The sequence below is a fragment of the Chaetodon auriga genome, chromosome 3 (assembly GCF_051107435.1).
Source record: "Chaetodon auriga isolate fChaAug3 chromosome 3, fChaAug3.hap1, whole genome shotgun sequence".
Taxonomy (NCBI): Eukaryota; Metazoa; Chordata; class Actinopteri; order Chaetodontiformes; family Chaetodontidae; genus Chaetodon; species Chaetodon auriga.
The window spans coordinates 27,130,434-27,150,833 of record NC_135076.1 but is presented as its reverse complement, the minus strand read 5'-3'; the positions used below and the strand labels follow the sequence as shown (position 1 = coordinate 27,150,833).

Below are 20,400 nucleotides of genomic sequence, written 5' to 3'. Positions count from 1 at the left end.
CACACAGCACTGTTCCAGCCAATCAGCAACAGGTGGCGTTGTGCTGGTGCACAGCACAGGGGGGAGGGGAGATGGGGGGGGGGGGGGGGGGTCGCTAAGCCTGGCATGCTAACGTACAATCACACTGTGAAGATGGAGAGATGGCACCATGAACGGTCTTCCTCCAGAATGACTCCCGCACCTTTAAACCATCACACCAGCATATGTATATTAATGTGCATTACCTGTCTGCATCCTGTTCTTACCTGTCCTGTACCCAAAGCATATACAAGTACAAATACATGACATGAGTGCACAACCTCTCTACACACAGCTTATTCATTTCATCACCACTGATCACCTGTCTGCCTCAGCATTATGGCTTACATTACATTTTATTGTCATATATGTATTTCCCCTATATTTTAATTTATGAATTACTTTATGTATTTTTTTAACTTTTGTGATTTTCTTTTTACACATTTTGTTTTTTGAGAGTTGAGGATTTCATTGCCTCACTGTAATTGTTGTGCATGTGACAAATGAAGAACTTGAACATTTATGAGACAAGGAGGCTAATTGAGAGATCCTATCAAAGAATCCGGTGTTTTAATGAGCTTCATCCACGCTGGCCTGACTGAAAGTCAAGATATCTCAGCCTCTTTTCTTTCCTTTAAAAATCTGTCCCTGACCAAGTTCACTAACTTTATGGGACTGAAATGGTAAATCACTGGACCAGCCCTTTAAGTATAATGTAAAATATTAGCTTGTTTGTTATGTTTGGAAAGTGTACAAATGAGAGCCGGTGTCTAAATAATGTGGGTTAACCCAGGAGAGGAAGTTGTTGCAGACAGATGAAACTGGAGATAGCAGCAGTTTACATGCCAGCCTCTCCCTATGACATGACGTCATTTTATAGCACGGCTGCGAGGCCGCGCATGCGCAAAGGGCCCTCCGGTGAGAAAAAAACGAAAAACCCACCTCCAACGTCACGGACCGGTGCAGCAGCAGCAGTGTGTTCCCATCACGAAGAGAGAGAGCGGGGCTGAACGGAGAGCAACATCACCGCCTTTTCCACCCAGCATCCCCACCTACCAGCACCGAACTCGGGTGGAAACACACAAGTACACTCAGACTGTCCTCCGCCGTCCAGAGTTCCCCCTCCTCCTCCTCAAAATGTCCGTGGGCAGCGACTTTGGGAACCCTTTAAGAAAATTCAAACTCGTCTTTCTGGGGGAGCAAAGTGGTAAGACATGTTTAATTCTCCCGAGAAGTTGTTTTTTTTTTTTTTTTTTTTTTTGGGTGGTTGAACCCGTTGCACCTGCTGGTCAGTCGGTAACTTCACCTCGTTGAATTGACGGACGTTGAGCTAGCTAGTCTGGCGGTTAAGCGTCCGTTTGGAGTTACAGCTTTTAAACTGAAGAAGAAGAAAAATGTCTTCTTCTTCTCCGGTGAAATGTGTGTTTTCAGTTTGTGAGGCTCGGGAGGGGACGGCATTGTTTTAATCAAATTAGCAGCCTGTAAAGCTTCACACAATGGGCTGGAGTGCGTGAATTGTCGCCCGCAGTCTCGAAGTTTAACAGTTAATACCAGAAGCTCTCATGATGCTTTAATGTCTGCCTTTTAAAGCGTTTAAGACGGCTATTAGTTTGAAACACTAGGGTTTACACAGCATCAGCTGTAAATGAGTGATGCTCGGTGAAAGAGCCTGAATATGTGCACGTAGACTGTGCAGCCTCGGGTCTGATGCTGTGGATGATCCAACTTGGTAAATATTCCTGTGTTGAGACACACCCAGGCTGTCAGCGGCGGTGAGAGAACTTGTACGGCTGCAGTCTCTGCCCTGGAGTTGATCCAGTCTGCCTGCTGAAGCTGACCAAGTTTGTGCTTTTGCACGATGACTTGTTCTATTAATCACTGTCATGTGGAGACTCATCTTTGATTTATCTGTTTTTATCTGGGCCTCCATCCCAAGCTCCACTCACCCACACCCTCAGACATTCAGAGGCGTCTCCTGCTCTGAGGCTTCAGTGTGACACCGAGCTGGATGAGGCATGATGTGAATCTTTAGGTTTACTTTGTGTTTTGAGCAGAGCAGCTCTGTTTATGGTCGAAGTCAGAGGTGTTCAGCAGCCAAATGAATCCCATTAGTCATGGTTCAGGACTTCAGAAGGCCCTATTGATCATTCAGTATAGTGGGGTCTTGCATTACGTAGTATATTCTTCCATTTTCAGCAGGGTAGCGTACTTATTGTCTGTTTCATAGTGGATATATGTTGTGAAATGTCTGTTCAACCAAACACTGGCTCTATACCGAATGATCACTGAACAATGAGATGGCTGAGCTGAACTTAAAGGAATCCTCAGAATACATACTGTCAATTGACGGTACCCTGCAGCGCTCATGGTTAAGGCTACTGCTCAAACGATTAGTCAGTTAATTGGCCAGTTGATCAAAAAGAAATCAACCGCCAGTTAATCATCAACAAAGTCAAACAATTATTCTCTGCTTCTAGTTTGTCTAATGAGAGGGGTTGCTTCTATTCTGTATCGTTGTAAATTCAGTATTCAGGTTTTGTACTGCTGGTCAGACAAAGATAGAAGTGTTGATATTAAAAAGACTGAACAAAAAACAGTCAGTAATCACTGAGGAAAATCATCAGTTGTAGCCCGAGTTAAGATGGGATTCAGTGCAGTGAGGCGTCTGTTTATAAGGTTATTAAATGTGATGCTTCAGATTACTCTTTGAAACCTGTGAAGCTTCACAATCTCCTCTCTGTCTTATCACAGTGCGTTCACCTCTGAATGAAAGTAAATTAGACACAGTATATATAGATCGTATTTAAACACGGGCCTGTTGTTGGCTTTACTCTGGGGTAATTTTATGATATTAAGTGCCAAGCAACAAGCCAAAGGGGATTTGACTGCACAAACATAATATCAGGGAGTGTGCTGCGTCCTGCCAGAGAACCTGGCTGAATGTTTGGACATCATGAGTGATGGCCAAACTTCCTTAATCAATGAAAGGTAAAGCATTAAAAAGGATTTATAGTTTTTTAGAATTATATGGCACAAAGGAGGTCTCCAGCAGAGGAGAATGAATTGATCTCATTGTCTTACGTGTGTGTGTGTGTGTGTGTGTGTGCGTGCGTGCGTGCGTGTGCGTGCGTGCGTGTGTGTGTGCGTGTGTGCGCAGCTTTATTTCAGGCTCTCGTAAGCCTCAATGATTCATACTTCAAATACAAAGATTAATCTCTCTTTATGATCATTTAGACACTGAATGGAAGCTGGTAGTAATATAAATGCGAGGCTTCTGGGCCTCAGGTTAGACAGGCTGCTTCTCAGGCTTCATGCAGGACTCTGTGCTCTGTAATATCCGCAGTAATTACAGACGTGTGTCATGTATGAACACATATATGAAGTTGGCCTAAATTATTAATGAGGAGCATTTGTCATCATAGGCAATGTGGGCCACGTAGTAATTACAGTCCATAATGGTGCACCTTGCTTTGTTGGTTGTAGCTTGCACTCATTGCAGGAAAAGATTCCTTTATGGGAAACATTTGATGAGGAAACTGTGTTTCCTCAAGGATTTCTACAGCAGAGGGGGGGTTTGTTGTACCTGGGTGGTGCGTGTGGAGTGATTTATTAATATTAATCAGCGGAGGAAAAAGTGCTCAGATCTTTTACTTCATTAAAGATGAAATATCATAGTCTGAAATACTCCATTACGAGTAAAAGTTCTGAACTTCTTTGTTGAAAGGAGCCATACAAATAAAAATAATCAGAAGTAAAATCACTCATTATGCAGAATAGTTGTTCTAGTTTGTCCATGTGGAGCTTAGTTCAGATGCTGTGTATGCAGGCGGGTCGATCAGTACAGTACAGTACTGCATTGTAATTTGTACATTAGGTTATAGTGGTGCATTGCATTAGCAGATTACTGGTATAGTTCTGCATTTTAATTTGTAGATTAGTAGTATAATACTGCATTGTATTAACAGATTAGTAGTATAATACTGCATTGTATTAACAGATTAGTAGTATAATACTGCATTTTGATTTATAGATTCAGCAGATACAATCAGCATGTCCCATAATTACTGCTGATGTCACCACTGGATGCTAATTTTGGTAACTGCTGTAATGTTTGATCAGCAGATAAACCTTTGGCCTCATAAAATCGTGGAGGTTTGTAGGGATTTCACAAAGTAACGTGCTGTGGTTGGCCTCATTCTGTAGCCGCTCTGGTAAAATGGCCAAGGTTGTTGAACTCTGAAGGCACTGGGGACCCCCAGGTTTGCAGCGAGGGGTCCCAGCCAGTCTGGGGGACTGAAGTCTGCGCCTGTTATCACTGCGAGGCGACTTTATTTGTCAACCGGTGCTCATCCAGACAGTGGCAGCGCCGACTTCGCGTCTGATTGGGTCGTCTCCGGTGGAGCTGTGTCTCTCTGACATGTCGGCTATAATTGCAGCTGGTGCCCAGGCGGGCGTGAATCCCGTCAGCTCTGCCACTATCATTTATTAATGCAGACTACTGGACTCAAGTGTGTCAGGAACAGGGGCACGAGCACAGAGGCTGCGCCGAAAGGACCATTTGTTCTTTCTGGGTTGATAGTTCCTGTGTACATTCAAGGCCCATAATGGTGAAAGTGTCTGAAAAATGTGTCTATAAAGGGAAAGATGGCATGATGTTCTGTTTTTCATAAAAGAATCAGCTAACGTCAGAGAGGTGGGGGCTCCAGATTAAGTGGGTGGAAGCAGGCAGAATGTTAAATGAGCTGTCAGGAAGTCTGTCCTCCTGCATACTTCTTTGGGTGTTTTCTACACTGCCTGTACAAAAGAGCCTGGCTAAAGATTTCCTTGACAAAGCTGAAGGCTTTAAGCGGGCCAATCAGCTGTTTCCAAGTCTGTGTGCCCACGCTCCTGGCAGAAACAGCATTTTGCAAGTTCCAGCCTCAGAGCAATGTAGCAGGTCATTGTTAGAACACCTCAGATTACTGCGCTGCATTTATTGGGCCATAGATGTTTTGCCATAGGCACGTTTTCAAAGGAGCAATGCTGCATGGTACTTTGTAAAAGCTAATTGTTTGGAGGTAATCCCCCGCTGCATGCTTCACTTCACCTCAGACAAACAGATGGGAATACATTTGGTAGAAGCATTCGCATGGCTGCCATGAGATTTTGCTCACTGAATCAAAATGCCATCTTCCATCTTTCACTGCACAGAGATTGCCATCGCATAAACGGGAGCTGGCTTCAAAATACTGCTGAATCACCGGACCAATATGCTTCAAAGTTGGGTTTAGTTGCTTGTCTAATGCATCAATCACCGTGCCTCCAGGGAGCAGCTTTCTGGGCAAATGAAACTCTGAGTTTTGGCTTGCCCGGGCAGGGAGCAGCCAGCACATTTCCTCACTGAGGCTGTGAAACCACAGATGCAGATACAGATACGACATATTTACACACACATGCACACATCAATAATATGCAGCTGTTTATACAGACATTGTACATTGATAGGCAGAGGGAAATGGAGAAATACAGTAGCAAACAGAAGCCAGGTCACTCTTCTGTCCGGATTGGTCGACACCAAACACTTGGATCCTCCTATCTTTTTGCATGCAGTACAGTAGGTAGTGCAGCACTTTATCCTGGATGTATGTCCATGAGGTAATATGCTCTGCTTTGGCTCAGCATAGACAAGTTTGATTTGCAACGCACTTCTAAAAGCTGCTTCCGGACTTGATGTGTCGATAACGTATGTGGAGCCTGCTTTTGCACCCGTTTCCTCACAGAAACAGAAACTGAGACAAACATTCAGTGGTGAGAAAATCTTCTTCTTGCTGGTGTGAATCAGAGGAGGCTGCAGATGAAATGTGTTGTGAGAACACTGCTGTGATTTTCATGTGGGTCGGTTTGGTAGCGTTTGTATTGTCTGCTCGGTTCTAACTTTACGCAACAGCTTAGGAAAATGACGCAAAGAATAAATTCCTTACAGCACAGCCCATTAAGAACCACACCCAGGAACAACACAGGGAGCAGGGTGTTGGAGAGTCTACAAAACACCAAAATATCCTGAAAATTAGTCAAAACAATATCTATCCTTGTTGTGCAAGAGCATGTGATGCTATGTGTGTAGCCTCAGGTGTGTGAAGGGTGGAGCAGGTGAGTTCAGCTGGCGGGTTAGAACAGAGCGAGGCAGGTTACGGGATGTGACTGCTGAGCCGTCCAGTGCTGTTGAACTCCCATTCCTCTCAAAGTGAATCCTGTAGCGATGGCGCAGCCGGCAAGCTGTGGAGTAAATAGACTTGCCAGAGCGTCAACTCGCAGGATTTTCCTTGAATGAGGGATTGAAGGCAGGCTGTCGATATTGACTGGAAGCCCTGCAGTTTGAAGCCTCCGGGAGTCCAGCCCACATTCCCCGAGCGGCAGCTCTGCTGTTGTAACATCTGATAATCTAGCTGCATCTAAGATAACTGGTCATCCCTTTCATTTCCCATTACGTCTTCCCGGCAAGTGTTTTTCTTCTCTGATGGATGGAGGGAAACAACTCTCTGACAGCTTTGATCTGCTATTGATCGGCTCAGCTGCCCATTAATGGGTGTAATTGATCAAAAGGCATCGCTCCCAACAATGTACAAAGCTAGTCCTTCCATCCATGGCTGTGGGGCAAGAACACATGTTGCAGCCTGTGTGTTCTTTTCTTAGTATGACACAATACTAAACAGGAGAGCCTCCTTTGTTGTTAGCAGTCATGCTAGGGGCACGGCTCTAAGGATGGCTCTGTGGGTCGGTACAGGCTGAAATATCCTGACTGTTACTGGATGGATGACATGAGACAGACGGTCAGTGCAAGATGAATTCTGATTTCTTTGGTTATTCCCTGACTTTTCCTTTAGCATCACGAGCGGATCTTAGCTTTCAGTTATTTAGTGAAATATTTCAACAGCCGCTGAATGTATTTGCACCACATTTTGTAAAGATGTTCACAGCTCCCAGAGGATGAATCCTATCAGCACTATTGATCTGCTGACTTTTATCTGGTGCCATCATCAAGCCAGAAATGTGTCTGATTTGATGGTTCTTGCAAAACTAATGGCATTCCCATCAGCCTCAGCTTTACGTTGTATGAGTTAGCATGCTAACATACTCAACTATGATTTTTAAAATGGTAGGCATGATGTCTGCTTCACATCAGCATGTTAGCATTGTCATTGTGAGCATGTGAGGGTGCTGATGTCATCATTAAGCTCACTGATTTCTAAGCAAAAATCCATTTAGTGTAAGACTGGAAGCCTAACATGCATCAGCTGAGGTGTATATTTCTGATGTGCCCATTCTGCACATCCCTGAAGATGCTTAAAAAAATTGAGTGGCCTAAAAATAATTTTGATGACTGTAGATTTGTTTTTCTAAATAAACTGTAACATTTTATGACTTATTGAGCGGTGCTTTCAGTCCTGGAGCTGGTCTGCAGCCAAGGAATATCAAGCAGAGCTACGGTAGCTCTGTACATATGCTGCACAGCTGAGTGGGAGTGTTCCCAGAGGCCCATGGGAAAGCACAGCCTCACTTATACACTCTGCCCAGAATAAAACAGGATTGCAAATCTGTCTGCTGCCCATGCAGTGATGTAGAGAAACTGTCTGATTCAGTTCCGCCCGCCTGTGTGCCAGTGAAAAGATTTTGGAAGCAATATCTGACGACACAGTTTTATAAAGCGCGAGAATAAAATAGGGAGTGGGTGCTGCTTTCATTACGTGTGTCTCTCCCTGCTTTGTCAGAATAAATCTGGAAGAAAACTTCAGGAGTAGATTCAGGAACTTTTAAAGTACCTCACATCATTCAGCTGCAGAGACTCTTCGCAGACCATTCTCTCTAAATTGTGTGTCTTAGAAATAGATTGGGCTCTTGCTTAATGTGAGATCTTTGGAGGGAGAGGGAGACAGAGAACACCATTTAAACATAATCCCAGTTGCTCAAACAGAACGGCTCTGTGAATAAAATCCCCGCTGTGGAGGAAGGCTGTCATTTACCCAGCATGGGATGTGACACTTCACTGAGTTCAGCAGGTCTCCATCAGTGTTTACCCTTTCCCCAGCTCCCCTCATGAGCCCTCATCATGGGGCCGCTTTAGGCTGAGTGCAGCCCCGCGGCACAACGGCATAAAGTTCAGCGGTTTTTTTATTTATTGATCATTGAAAACGACGCTAGCTAATGTTTTTCATCAGGACAGTAGACGTGACTGTAAGAGCGCACCGTCTCATTGGGATGCCGGTGTGAGCTCCACGCAGAAGGTCCTGCAGAGATTTATGGAGTGGAGGCGAGCTGAACATTCATCACTCCAGTTTAACATAGTAGGGAGTGTTTTATCTAACACAGTGGACAAAGAAATGAATCACCACCACACGACGGGCAGAGAAACAGGTGGCAGAGATGCCGTCGGGCTGCGGCAGCGCAGGATGATGTCAGTGTATTCAGCGACGCCTATTTTTGAACCGTTGCATTCGTTTTTGGTCTTTTTTAATCACATGCAAAGTATTTCTGTCTTTCCGCGGCCCTTTATAGCGCTGATCCCGTCAGCATCCTTTGATCGACAGGAAGGCATCTCGAGGCCCTGTTTGGATGTTTTTGTCTATTTTTTCTGGCTGTGACCTGAATGGATCTTTAGAAGCTGGAGTCTGGTTAGATGAGCACTTTGTCCCACACACACCCCTGGAGCTGTGGGATAGTTCAGCCTTGGCGCAAAGGCAAGCCTTGATCCCAAACACAATGGTTACAATGCTTGTTTTGTTTCTGCTGCAGAACAAAGATCTAAAGGTAAACAAACTAGAGTTTCATAGTGTGAGATCAGCCTTGAGTCAGCATTTCTTCACCGGGACCATCGCGACTATTTGATCTGAATATCAAAACGGTATTTCGTTGTAGGGTACTGCTTCCACGCCAGTGTTCAAATGTGTTGCACCTTTTCTGCAAAACTACATAAAGCTGCACTTCTTAGTGTGACAGACTTCAGAAGTGAGTCATTTCCACCACATTAATCACACGGATATTTACATGTGGAACTGAACTGTTTGACATAAAAGAAAAATTAGCATTTTGTGTGTTTCTCAACTGGTCATAATTAGAAGCGTAGGCCTTTTCTGCACCTTTAAACCGGGGTTGGCTGATTGGACGAAGCTGAATCCAACATCCAGTAGTTGGTTTAGTCACTAGGCTAAAAAAAGCTAAGAAACGCAGCAAACTAGCGAGGTTGGCCGGTTGGGTAATTTAACACATCGCCCAACCTGAGTGCAAACAAACCTTTAAAAAGATTTATTCATTGTCAGAACCTTTAGTGGCAGTTTGAGAGTGAAGGTAGCAGGTGCAGTTCTTCAGCACTGGTGGGACCCTTCGGCTGCCATGTGGATCATGGTCCATGATGTGGATCATTAAATGTAGGGTAAGACGGATCTTATGAAGAAGCCAGATCCTGTCTGATGAAGGGCTCTTTAGCTTGATTAAAACGTTTTCTGAATTAGAATTGGCTGACAGTAACTTTTCTTACCCTTGTGGTGCATGAGAGCCAGCGCTGAGGCCGAGCCAGTCTGACCCACTGGTTTCACTTCACAATGCACTCAGAAGCAAAGCGTTTACTGGCTCTGGCTGTTTGCCGGGGCGAAGAGAACAGGCTTAAAGACTGCACTGCCCATGTCGCTGAGTTTCTGTAAACCATGAGAACCTGAAGGCCTGAAGTTCTCCTGCTGGGTTTAAGTCTTTCAGCCTCTGTGGGTCAATGGCCAAATATATTCACTCCTATGATGTGCAGAGGATTTCATGTGCCGGTTGCAGCTGTGTCAATGAGTTCAAACGTCTCAAAAAGCGAAAGGGCTTAGTGCTCCCCCTAGAGGACACGAGCGTCAACTGGCACAGTCACAGTGCCACTTTAAACAAGCTTTATTTACAAATAAGCTCATATTAAGCTCATATTTAACGCTCCTGTACACTCCTGTGCTGCTCCTTGTTATTCTTTAAACAGCAAAGGGAATTTCACCTCATGGTCATCTACGTAGTGAAATTTCAGTTCATTAGCAGCAGACAAAGGGTGTAAACTATCACTGTAGGTTACATTGATGGCTGTCCAGTCTGCACAGCGTTGTGCAGCTTTTGCATTAAAATCAGACGTCTCTGTCTTTTTCCTCGACACAAATTTGTGGAGACATGGACTAATCAGGTCTGCTCACTCCTGGACACACGGTCGCTGCAGGGACTCTTAAATGATTCATCCTATACTATGCTGGACGTCTCTGTCAGTCATGGACTGGTCTCTTTGCTCTGTATTGCTTTCTTTGATTTTTTTTTTCATGCAGAATATTCTCAGACGTCTTAAACTCAGGTTCCACATTGTTTAGTCTCTTTTTCATCTCACAGTCTTGCTGCATATGAGGCCGTTGGACATTTCAAGCAGCTCTCTGCTCACATGCAGACTACATTATTTATGCACATTTAATTAGTGTTCATACAAGCAACACAAAAATTAAGTGTCACTATTTAAAAAAGCCTGTTTCCACGTGAGTCGTTTAGAACATACTCTTGTTTTTGTTGCAGCTTAACTTATCACACAACTTAATTTATCAACATTTAATTAGCAGAATGGACTTAATGGCTTTGTGTGCCAAATAAAACATATGCATTATTTAGTTCTCTGGTTATCCAGTGTTGCTCCTGAGGGGATATAGAAAGCTGGAAACATGATGTCTGCAAGAATTCTGCAAGTTTTCATTAAAATTAATGAAGGTAATTGGATGCATTTATTGTATCAGTGTTTAATTAAGAGGTGCTGGTCTCTGGTAATGTAGGAGCAACAACTTGACAACAGATAATCTGAACAGAGAGACTGAAAACCAATGAAAATTAATGAGGAGGTAAACATAGTAAGTGTGGCCCAGTGCAGGTTAAACTCCCCCTTTAACAGCATGTGCTGAATGTGTGAACATACACTCGGACTGAAACAACAGGAAGGCTTTTAGATTTATTTGTATTTTATTTAAATGTTTGGATGTTTCAGTAGCATTGTGCTGGCTTACAGCCCAGCTACAGTCTGTAGTTCTGATTTTTGGCCATGTGTGTCGAAGCCGTGTTGTGATTTCAGATGAAATTTTAAGCAGTTGTTTGGAGGCGGGAGAAATAAGAAATGAATACTGGTAAAGGGGAAATTGTTAGCCAGTCATGCCACTCAGATCAGGACCTGAACCGTCCTGTGATCAATCAGACTGGGAGCCTGAAGAATAATCAAATGTATGTTTTTTGTATTTTATCATTTAATATTTTGCATTTGCTGTGTGAGTTAGTGCCTCTGCTCTTTTTCCCTGGTGGATAATCTGTGCCTCATATTCACCAGTATGTAGTGATTTACTCATAGGCACCACATATTTGCAGCCAGTTGAAAGTATAAAGTAATTCTGATTCTTATCTGCTGTGTTCAACACTAAAAACGCGAGTATATCTGAGGATATTAGAACTAGTGCAGCATTACTGTACGTCTGGAAATGAAAGCGGCGTCCTCTCTCTCTGAGACGATGCTGTTTTCATTCCTCCAGCTTCCAGCTGCCCTCTGCCTCGTGAGAATGGAATCAAATTTTAACATTAAAACATCCAGTCGGTCTGTCTCGAGCCCTCTGGCCTCAAACAGCAGATATATGACTTGTGTCTCCTTTCCCAGGGCAATCACAAACACCACAAGAGTCATATTTCAAGACTGGTGTCACACCTTGGTGGATATGTCATCGTGCTCGTACTGGGGATGTGTACATGCATTTGTGTGTGTGTGTGCTGCTGTTGCTTTTAGTAACGTCAAATGCCTCATTAGACTGCATAAGAGCTGAAATGGCTTTCTGAGTGCTTTATGTGTGCACAGGAGACTCAGCCTTTGTTGAGTTAGAAAGCATGTTCATCCATTATTCAGACGTATTGGTAAATGGACGTGTCCTGGTCAGAGTTTATACTGCAGTTTCTCTGCAGGTGCAGTCCAAACGACACACATTTTAAAACCAATTAATGCTGCACAGATTCTGTGGAGAGAGAGACTCTGAAAAGGCTCATATATGATATTTACATATTTGGAAATTAGTTCTTTGAAATGCATGCATCGTCCTGGGTTCATTCATTTGTCGTCAGCAGTTTGATGAGACTAAGAGTCTACAGCCATGCTAGCTGCTCTGTGAGGCACAGCAGTGCTTTGAGCTAAATGCTAACGTCAGCAGCATGAGCGCTAAACACTAAATTATAGCAGATGCTGTTGGAGATGTCATTAGATTTACAAGTAAATCATTTGACAAAGAGAAATGTTGACTGATGCAGGACAAAAAGTCAGGAGATCCTTAAAGTTCTTACATCCTGAGGAGGACTTGAATGCAGCACGTGTGCCAGATTTCATGACAATCCAGCCAACAGTTGTTTAAATGTCACTAAACCCACAAATGTCAAACTCGCAGTGGCACTAAAGGAAAACTCGTGGGAACACCAAAGTCGGGAGGGTTCGTCATCTGGGAGCCATGAATGTCTCTTCAAAATGTCATGGCAGTTTTTCAGCAGTCTGCGCAGCCTGAAGTACAACATGCCTGACACACTCACATTAGATTAGACCTTGGCTGAAGTAGGTGGTGGGTTGAGCTCTGCTGGAAATTAAACTTTCTGTATGAACAATAACAGAGGAGTAAGTACCCCTGACCGGGCGGTACACACACACACACACGCACACAGAGTCCTGAGGAGAGGTTAACTCAGACAAATTAAGCGGAAACACCTGTGTGGGTGTGCAGGATTTAAACGAGTTATAACCTCCTTTATTAATCATGATGCATGAAAACATGCTGAAAGGCCTTTGAAATAGTGTTTATACTGTCTGTATGTGCAGAAACACAGTAAAAATATGACCTTATTAACCAAATGTAGCCTGGTTTTAGCTTAAACATGAAGACGTCTTTTTCACCTACAAATCACGTACATGGCGGCGTGTCTCTCTGTAGGTTAAAGACTAACTAATAGTTTGTAAATCAACAGACATTATGTGTTTTATACTAACAGGAAAAGCCTTGTTTTATCATTGCATTGCATTACTGACTCTTCTAGTGTACCTAAGATGGTCGCATGGTAAAAGCTAAGCTAAACCTGGCCTTTATTATTCTGCTTGCACTGTAATGAAACATGGAGGTTACAAGCAAAGAGGCAGGATGTCCCAGTTCACTTCCAGTCAGACGACACGCAGGCAGAGCGAGACCTCACAGTAAAGCACATGGCTGCAGCTTCTTCTAACCAAGTGATGTGTTTGCTTCACACGTAATCCTGTGTGTGTGATGATGAAGCAGGGTCCCGCAGTTTGCCCAAGGCAGCCTCGCATCAATCGGCTGAATCCGGAGAGCTCATCAGGGCTCAGTTTAGGGATTTACCGATATGAAAAATGCAAGATCTTGATTTTTCCTCTCACTGGAGGTGTGGCACATCCTGGGACACAACGATTTTTAGGTTATTGTTAGAAACAATGAGAGGCGCAGCTTTGGGTGAAGGAAACCGACTTGATGCTGATTCTGCCTGTGGTGCAGCCCTTCAGCAAGGCAGCTGACCCTCCAGCTTCTGCCAACTCGGTTATATTTGTGCAGCATCCATGAGCAGTTTGATTATCAATCACATTAAAGTGTCATTGAAACTAGAAAGTTTCATTGCAGAATGATTCTTTCACCGCTCTTTGGGTGGCGGCTCCTGTTGACTTGTTAATGCGAGTGTAATTCTTTAAGTCAGACTGAAGGAAATTCATTTTGAGGCCATCTGCTGTTTGGCTTCCTCCTGTCGGGTTCTGTATGCCAGCTGCTGTGACGATGAATAAACAAGTACACAGATGTAAGGGTCCATATCTCTCCCACTGTTCTGTGTCTTCTCCAGGTCTCCGTCCTCAGCGAGGACGATCATGAATAACCACTTATTTCCCTCTGTTCCTTCATTCATCGCTAAATATTAGATATCTGCCTCTGCGGCGTGCGGAGCTCTCATCCTGGTGTCGTGTGAAGGCGAGGCATGACACGCACCGTTTTATTTTTATCCACCTCCTTATGAGCGGGAGTGGGGCCCATGCAGAAAGCACTGCCATGCTCTGATTGGCTGCCAAGTCCTCAAGGGTATTCCATGATGCCTGCCGCCAAGTGACCAGCAGTGGATTTACCTGGCTGCTTGGCACACAGCTTCAGGGCTGGATGGACAACCTAGTTTATTATTCAGTTTCATAGAGCTCAGCGAGAAGTGCTAGTGGGAGGTTTATTTTACTCTGTGTGTGTGTGTGTGTGTGTGTGTGTGTGCGTGTGTGCGTGTGCGTGTGCGTGTGTGCATTGTCTGCTCCATAGATTAATTGCAAGGACGTTCACATTTAACTTGTGAATACTTCATTTGTCGCCGCAGCCATAAGAGCTCTTTAAATCCTTTCAAATGCAAAACTGCAAATGTTTGCAGAACATTTTTTTTAATTGGAAAGAAACTTCACTTTGAAAAAGTTCCTCTAATTTACAGAGTTTATTTCAGCCTCTGCTGATAAAAATACTTTTGCACACACACACACACACACACACACACACACACACACTATATATAAATGTTCTGATAACACTGAAGACTAAGGTCTTGATTTTGTCATTAAAAGTGTGAGATTTTCTGTTTTAAAGCCTCTAATTTCAATCAGATCATTCAGGAGAGCTCTCTGCGGCTCTTGTGGTACCTCGTTGTGATTTATCAAGTTTGTTCTAGCCGATTTGTTCCGCATTAGTTTTTCAGTCACTGATTGTTTAGGTGTAGAGCTGAGGGAATCCTTAACTAACTCATTTTATGGACGCGTAGTTCACAAATGGCAGGAGGGAGGCAAAGCCTAATGCGAGCCCAACTGTGTTGGGACTTTAACTCGCCGTAAAATTGCATTTTGAGATGCTTTGATGAGCTGTGTGCTGACTGTGCTCAGCAGAGTCCTGCAGGTTGTGCAGCATCAGGTGCTCTGGTCTCTCCGTTAATTGGTCCTCGTGATGCTAACTCACTCCACAAAGTCTTTGAAGCATCACACCAAGTAGAGAGTTCATTAAATCCAAGGTTATAATTGGAAACCCACCACGGAGGAATCCCCCGTCTGTGTTGCTGTTTATTAAGCTGCCTGTAAGTAATACATGATTGACAGCTTAGTGGCTGTATGTCGTCAGCAGGGAGAAGATGAGGTGCTGTCACATGTGTCAGACGTATATATGCTCGACAGTAGTCCCTCTTTCAGGTGCGAGCTCCTCCTTTTGGCTGCTCAGAATTATCCCGTTCTGTGTCACGTTCATTCTCCACCATGTTTGTTTGTGTTGCCTTCATGCAAATTTCCTGCCAGCATCGGCGCCGTTTGGACGAATGAAAGCATCATTCAAATGTGAAAAATCCTGCCAGAAAGAGCTGGATTGTAATGGGACATAATATGAAATGATATGATGATGGATGTTTTTGTATTGTCACCACATTAATATTGTTAAATCACACAGCCCTGAAGGTCTGAACTATTTTCAGTAAACAGTCTAGTTTTGGAACAAAAAGCAGTCGGTAAATTGACAAAGTGACATTCACTCACCTTAATACTCACAGGGCTTGTTAATGAACTGCTGTAGCTGGAAAGCTAGCAGCTAACTGGCTGCACTGACTTTGGTTCTCTTTTCAGTCCGTCTCAGTACATTACAATGTGTCCGAAATCAGCATTAAACATGCTCCGTGATGGAGCAGTCAACCAAATAATGGGGCTTTTGGTAATATTAGCAAGTTCCCTTCCCAGACAGTCCGTCTCGAGCAGCTGTCTGCTTACATTAAACAGTCCCATCAGGTGGTGCTGACTGATGACATGGTGTGGATGTCATCTAGTGACGCGTCCAAACAGAAGATGATGTCGCCGAGTTCACAAACAGCGTCGCACGAGGATGTTAAAGATTTAAAGGCCTTACGTAACCTCATGAATTCATCCTCTTTAACCCCTAACAGAGAAGAAGAACTCCTCCAAAAGTACTGCAGCCATTTGAATACATCTGTGTATGACCACGCTAACGGAAAACCACAGCATGTTTTTCCAGTTGTTCCAAAACACTATCATGTAAGGCAAACTGAAAATTGATCACGTCGTTAAAGGCAGGGCTTTTAATTGGGACATTATCGAGGAATCACAACAAGCAATGCAGCGTCCCGTCCCTCCACAGTCCAGACAGTCACTAATTAAGGTAACACAAAAGGAGCACATTAGCATATTCATTTGGAGGTCCCCTTTGAGTCCAGCAGCAGATCAGGTCTTCAATGAGCTGATCTTAAAACAAGCCCTCTGGGTCTTTATGAACGCGGGAGCCGCATGGAGGCGGTTTGGGTGAATCCGGCTGCTGCTTGGACACGTTATCCACTTCAGCAAGAGTGTGACAGTAATCAATAGGTGTCAGACACTAAAGGAAAAGCTGCATTGAATATCCTAAATGTGAAGATGGGACATTTGCACAGACGTCCTGGAACCTGTGGGTGAATTCCTCAAACACAAAGCTGAAGGGAAGATGCACCATCCTGCATGTTACGTGTTTTAATACCAACCTACCTTCATCATAGCCAGCCTCCTCGTGTGGGTTATGGGATGTCGTTTTTTGCATGCTTTCATTAAAAGATGGCATTAGTCAGTTTTAACGCTTGTTCCGCATTACATGATTAGTTTTGCTTTGGCTCTCTCCTTGGCCTGTAGCCAGGCAGTTTAAATTATAGCTTCTTGTACTTCAATGTTGTCCTTCCTTTTTGAATTTAATAAGCTGCAGTTTTCTCTGTAAACCCGCTGCCCTGTGAGAACGCACCTCTATTACGACCTGAATGAAAAGAGGTTCTTGCTGTTATCTCTGCCTTTGCTTTGGGTTTTACTTTTATGTCGACTGAAGCTGCTAATCATCTGAATCCCATCGTAATCTTGAAAATAGTGTTCAGCGTTAATCGCAAAGAGGATGAAAAGCTTATGAGGGGGAAATGTTCAGAAATGCAGAGCTAATTCTGAAATGTAATCAAAAATCTGCCTTGTTAATCATTCCTTTTTAGCCTAACAGAAAATTTACTAAATTATTGCAGCCACGAGCGTAACTAAGCTTCCTGCTTCCACCCCAGTAATTAATTTCACACAAACAGACCTGGAGTTATATCTGAAGATATTGACAAAAATTGAATACCGCACTCAGTTCAGCCTTTTAACTTCACAAGAACACTGCAGGTAGTGCTTGTGTGTGTCATCCCAGTGATGTAATTCAATGTGCATCACTGCTTTATACATCCAAGCAAACTCAAAGTGTGCTGGTGTGCCCGTCTGTGGAAGGAATTTCAGTGTCTCTTCACATTTGGTCCATGCTGCACTCCCCGCGCTGTCTGTCCCTGAGTTCTGAGGCTTTCAGCAGTGACTGAGTGCACAGAGTGCTGTCTCATGTTGCTCAGTGGTCGAGGAGGATGAGTCAGCATTGAGGACTCTTCATCCTAACGCTCTGCTCTCTCAGAAACGCTGATGTGAAGGCGTGCCGTCCGAGCAAGTTTAAAATAGTACCTAAAGCACCAACTGTAGAGTCATGGTATTAACCTGTATTTTGTCCTGAGCATGAAACAATGAGTCGGTCAGCTGGGCTGTCTGTCCCGCTTTTGTTGTTTGCTGATGGAAAAGAGGGTGAAGAAGAAGAGATTTAGCTGTTTTTATAACATTCAGATGTTTCACCGTGAACAGACGTCTCTACAAAAAGGACCCAGGAAATGCTAACGTGGACGCTTGTTGAAATCTAGATTTAGCTGTAGTCTTAGATTTACCGCTCAGATTTTGGGATCATTTCTATAACAGTCGCAACACGACAGTTCTAGACCCGCAGTTTTAAATGTGCAAATGCACAGGTCTGCTTCTTTGTTAGATAACATTTAGTTAGACTGAATGTAGGCCAAAGACACACTGCACAGATGAAAGGCAAACATTTTTATGTTTGGATTAAAGACGTCAAAATGCACATTTAAGAATTTTTATTATGGACAAATGTTAGCAGCATTTGAGCAAGAAAAGCCCTGCCTCTGAAATCTGACCTTAAGTTTTTCATGCAGACATTACAGTGAATGAATGAAACCTGGATGAACTTCCCCAAATCCAGAAACTGTCATATAGTGTTTAGTACGACCTCAGTGGTTCTGTCAATCCTGAGTGAGAGTTTCAAATCAAATGCAGCCAGTAAACCCACATAATAATGTAGGTAGCTTATGCTATGCTAACTCTTAGCCTTGCACACATCTCTTGGTCTCTGTATTAACTAATTATCCAGCCATACTAGTGTTAGCTGCTTCCATTAGAGCCTGTGAACACACCTTTTAATCCATGTTTTGACTGTTTTTACTGAGTAACGCTTTTCCTGCAGCTCCATGCACAGAAGATCAGAGGTTACTGAAAGAGTCACGATGGAATCTGAATTCCAAATAGATCAGGACTGAGCTCATAGTACGTGTTAAATGAGCTGGTATCCATCTAAAGTAGGACAGCTCTGGAGCTAAGTAAGCTAGATGATGTGTTTATAAATTAGCATGAGATCATTAGCATAATCAGTATCTGCGCATTAGATCCTGCCTCGCAGATATGGAAACCAAGTGAGGGCACAGACACATGTAATTAGTCTGCCTGATTAAAACTCTCTCTGTCGACAATTGGAAGTGGATGCCCATTTGATGAAGTGAGACTTAAAGTCAGGCTGTGTTGACAGAGTGAGCCCGTGCTTGCAAATTTTGAGCACTCATGAATAATGAATTGAATTTTTCACAAATATTCAAAAACAACAAATCTGCATCTGCACAAAAAGGTGGTGCTTGTGGCTCGAGGGTGTATGTGGATGAGAGACTAACAGAAGTCTGTTAGTCAGAAGTCAATGCGATGAAATGTCAGTAAACTGTGAGGTGGTCAGCAGCATCCGCAGGCGGGTCCGTGTTTACCGGCAGATTAGACTTAACCGAAGCACTTCAGGCCTGTTGCGCTGAAGATACCAGCTCTCAGCCAATCATCTGCTAAATGGATGGAAGAGGAGGATGTGATTGATTCCTGCTGGCTTTCCCATTAGCTGTGCTCCAGTCCCCTTCATTAGTGAGACCACTGAGGATAAAGAATCAGAAAACCATATACGCCATCTATCAGAGAGTCGATCATGTGTCACCGGCCAGCTTTTCGATAAGTGATTAATTCTGGTATATCGTGCCTTGTGATCCTAAAATGATGAATTAATTATTGCATTGATATGAAATTAGTTGGCTTGTTTTCCAGTCATTTGTCAGGCACATACCGTAACACGCCTCCGTAATGATTTTGGCCGTTTGGTTAAGTATCATTTCCCCCCACAGCCAAGTATCACGTCTGGTAGTTGAGTACTTTCAGGTATGAAGGTTCGTTCAGACCGACTTCTTGCAGGTTGCAAAATGCGACGCAGACGATGCCGCCCTTATTTGGTGAAGCCTACAGTTGATAAAAAAAGAGTAGTGTGGCGCATTTTCTTTTTAATGTTGCCAGGAAACCACCAAATCACCTTTCTTAGCCTAACTGTGAAGTGAACTCCCAAATCTTTACCTTTTTAAACATGTGGAAATAGACAGGCGGAGGCACTTTCTCTGCCTCTGACGGAGGCTGCTGAGGATAGATTTTATTTGGATATATCTTGCAGCTTGACTCAGGAGATATTGAAAGTGACATTAGTTAGAAAGACTCTTCCTTTAATTTATTGTTTTCAATGCACAGACATTGATCAGGTGAATCGACAGTGATGGAACTGAACAACGCTCAAAAACTGGAGAGTTTGCATCAGATTGTTGATTCCTATCACTAACTGCACTGTGCTGCTGCAGCCAAAAGGCCTTTTCTGATGTGATTAAGATATTTTTTGTTTCAAGGTACAATGTAGTGCTTAGGAATTACTGTATTTAAGAGTGTAACAGACAAATATCCAGTTTGTCTGCTTCTTCAGTATTATGTTAATATTACAGCTTGTTACAATGTGATTGGTGTGTTAATGTGTGTTATTGTCGAACCCCATCGCTCCCAGTAAGAAGATGGCTGAGAAAATAGGTTTTCAGGGCCACTAAACCCAACCAGCTGTTATTTTAGTGGACTTCATTAACCATTGTGTTGGCTTGGTGTTCGGTTTTGATGATATGCAGATGATAGACAACTGTGAATGTGAGCCAAACCTGTCGAGGCCCTCGGATATCCGTCCTCTCCGTCAGGTGTCCAGTCGGTCTGTGCCTCATCACCCTGCTCTCCCCATTAAATATGTTATATGGGAAATGTTGTGTTTTGGGAGTGCACATAATGCCAACAGCGGCAGCAGCACTGTAATTACATCTGGACCTGATGCCATTGCTGACCTCCAGGTC

General features: G+C 43.5%; 1 protein-coding gene across 2 annotated transcripts in view; it reads left to right on the top strand.

Moving 5' to 3' along the window:
- The first annotated feature begins 955 nt into the window (after positions 1-955).
- Positions 956-20,400, top strand: part of rab6ba (RAB6B, member RAS oncogene family a) — a 47,825-nt gene continuing 28,380 nt past the window's right edge. The window contains exon 1 of one of the 2 annotated variants that reach the window (XM_076726635.1): positions 956-1,225. In XM_076726635.1, the coding sequence (XP_076582750.1) occupies positions 1,156-1,225 (70 nt within the window). In that variant the 5' untranslated portion in view covers positions 956-1,155. The remainder of the gene's footprint in view (positions 1,226-20,400) is intronic. The other variant, XM_076726636.1, reaches the window with a different exon arrangement.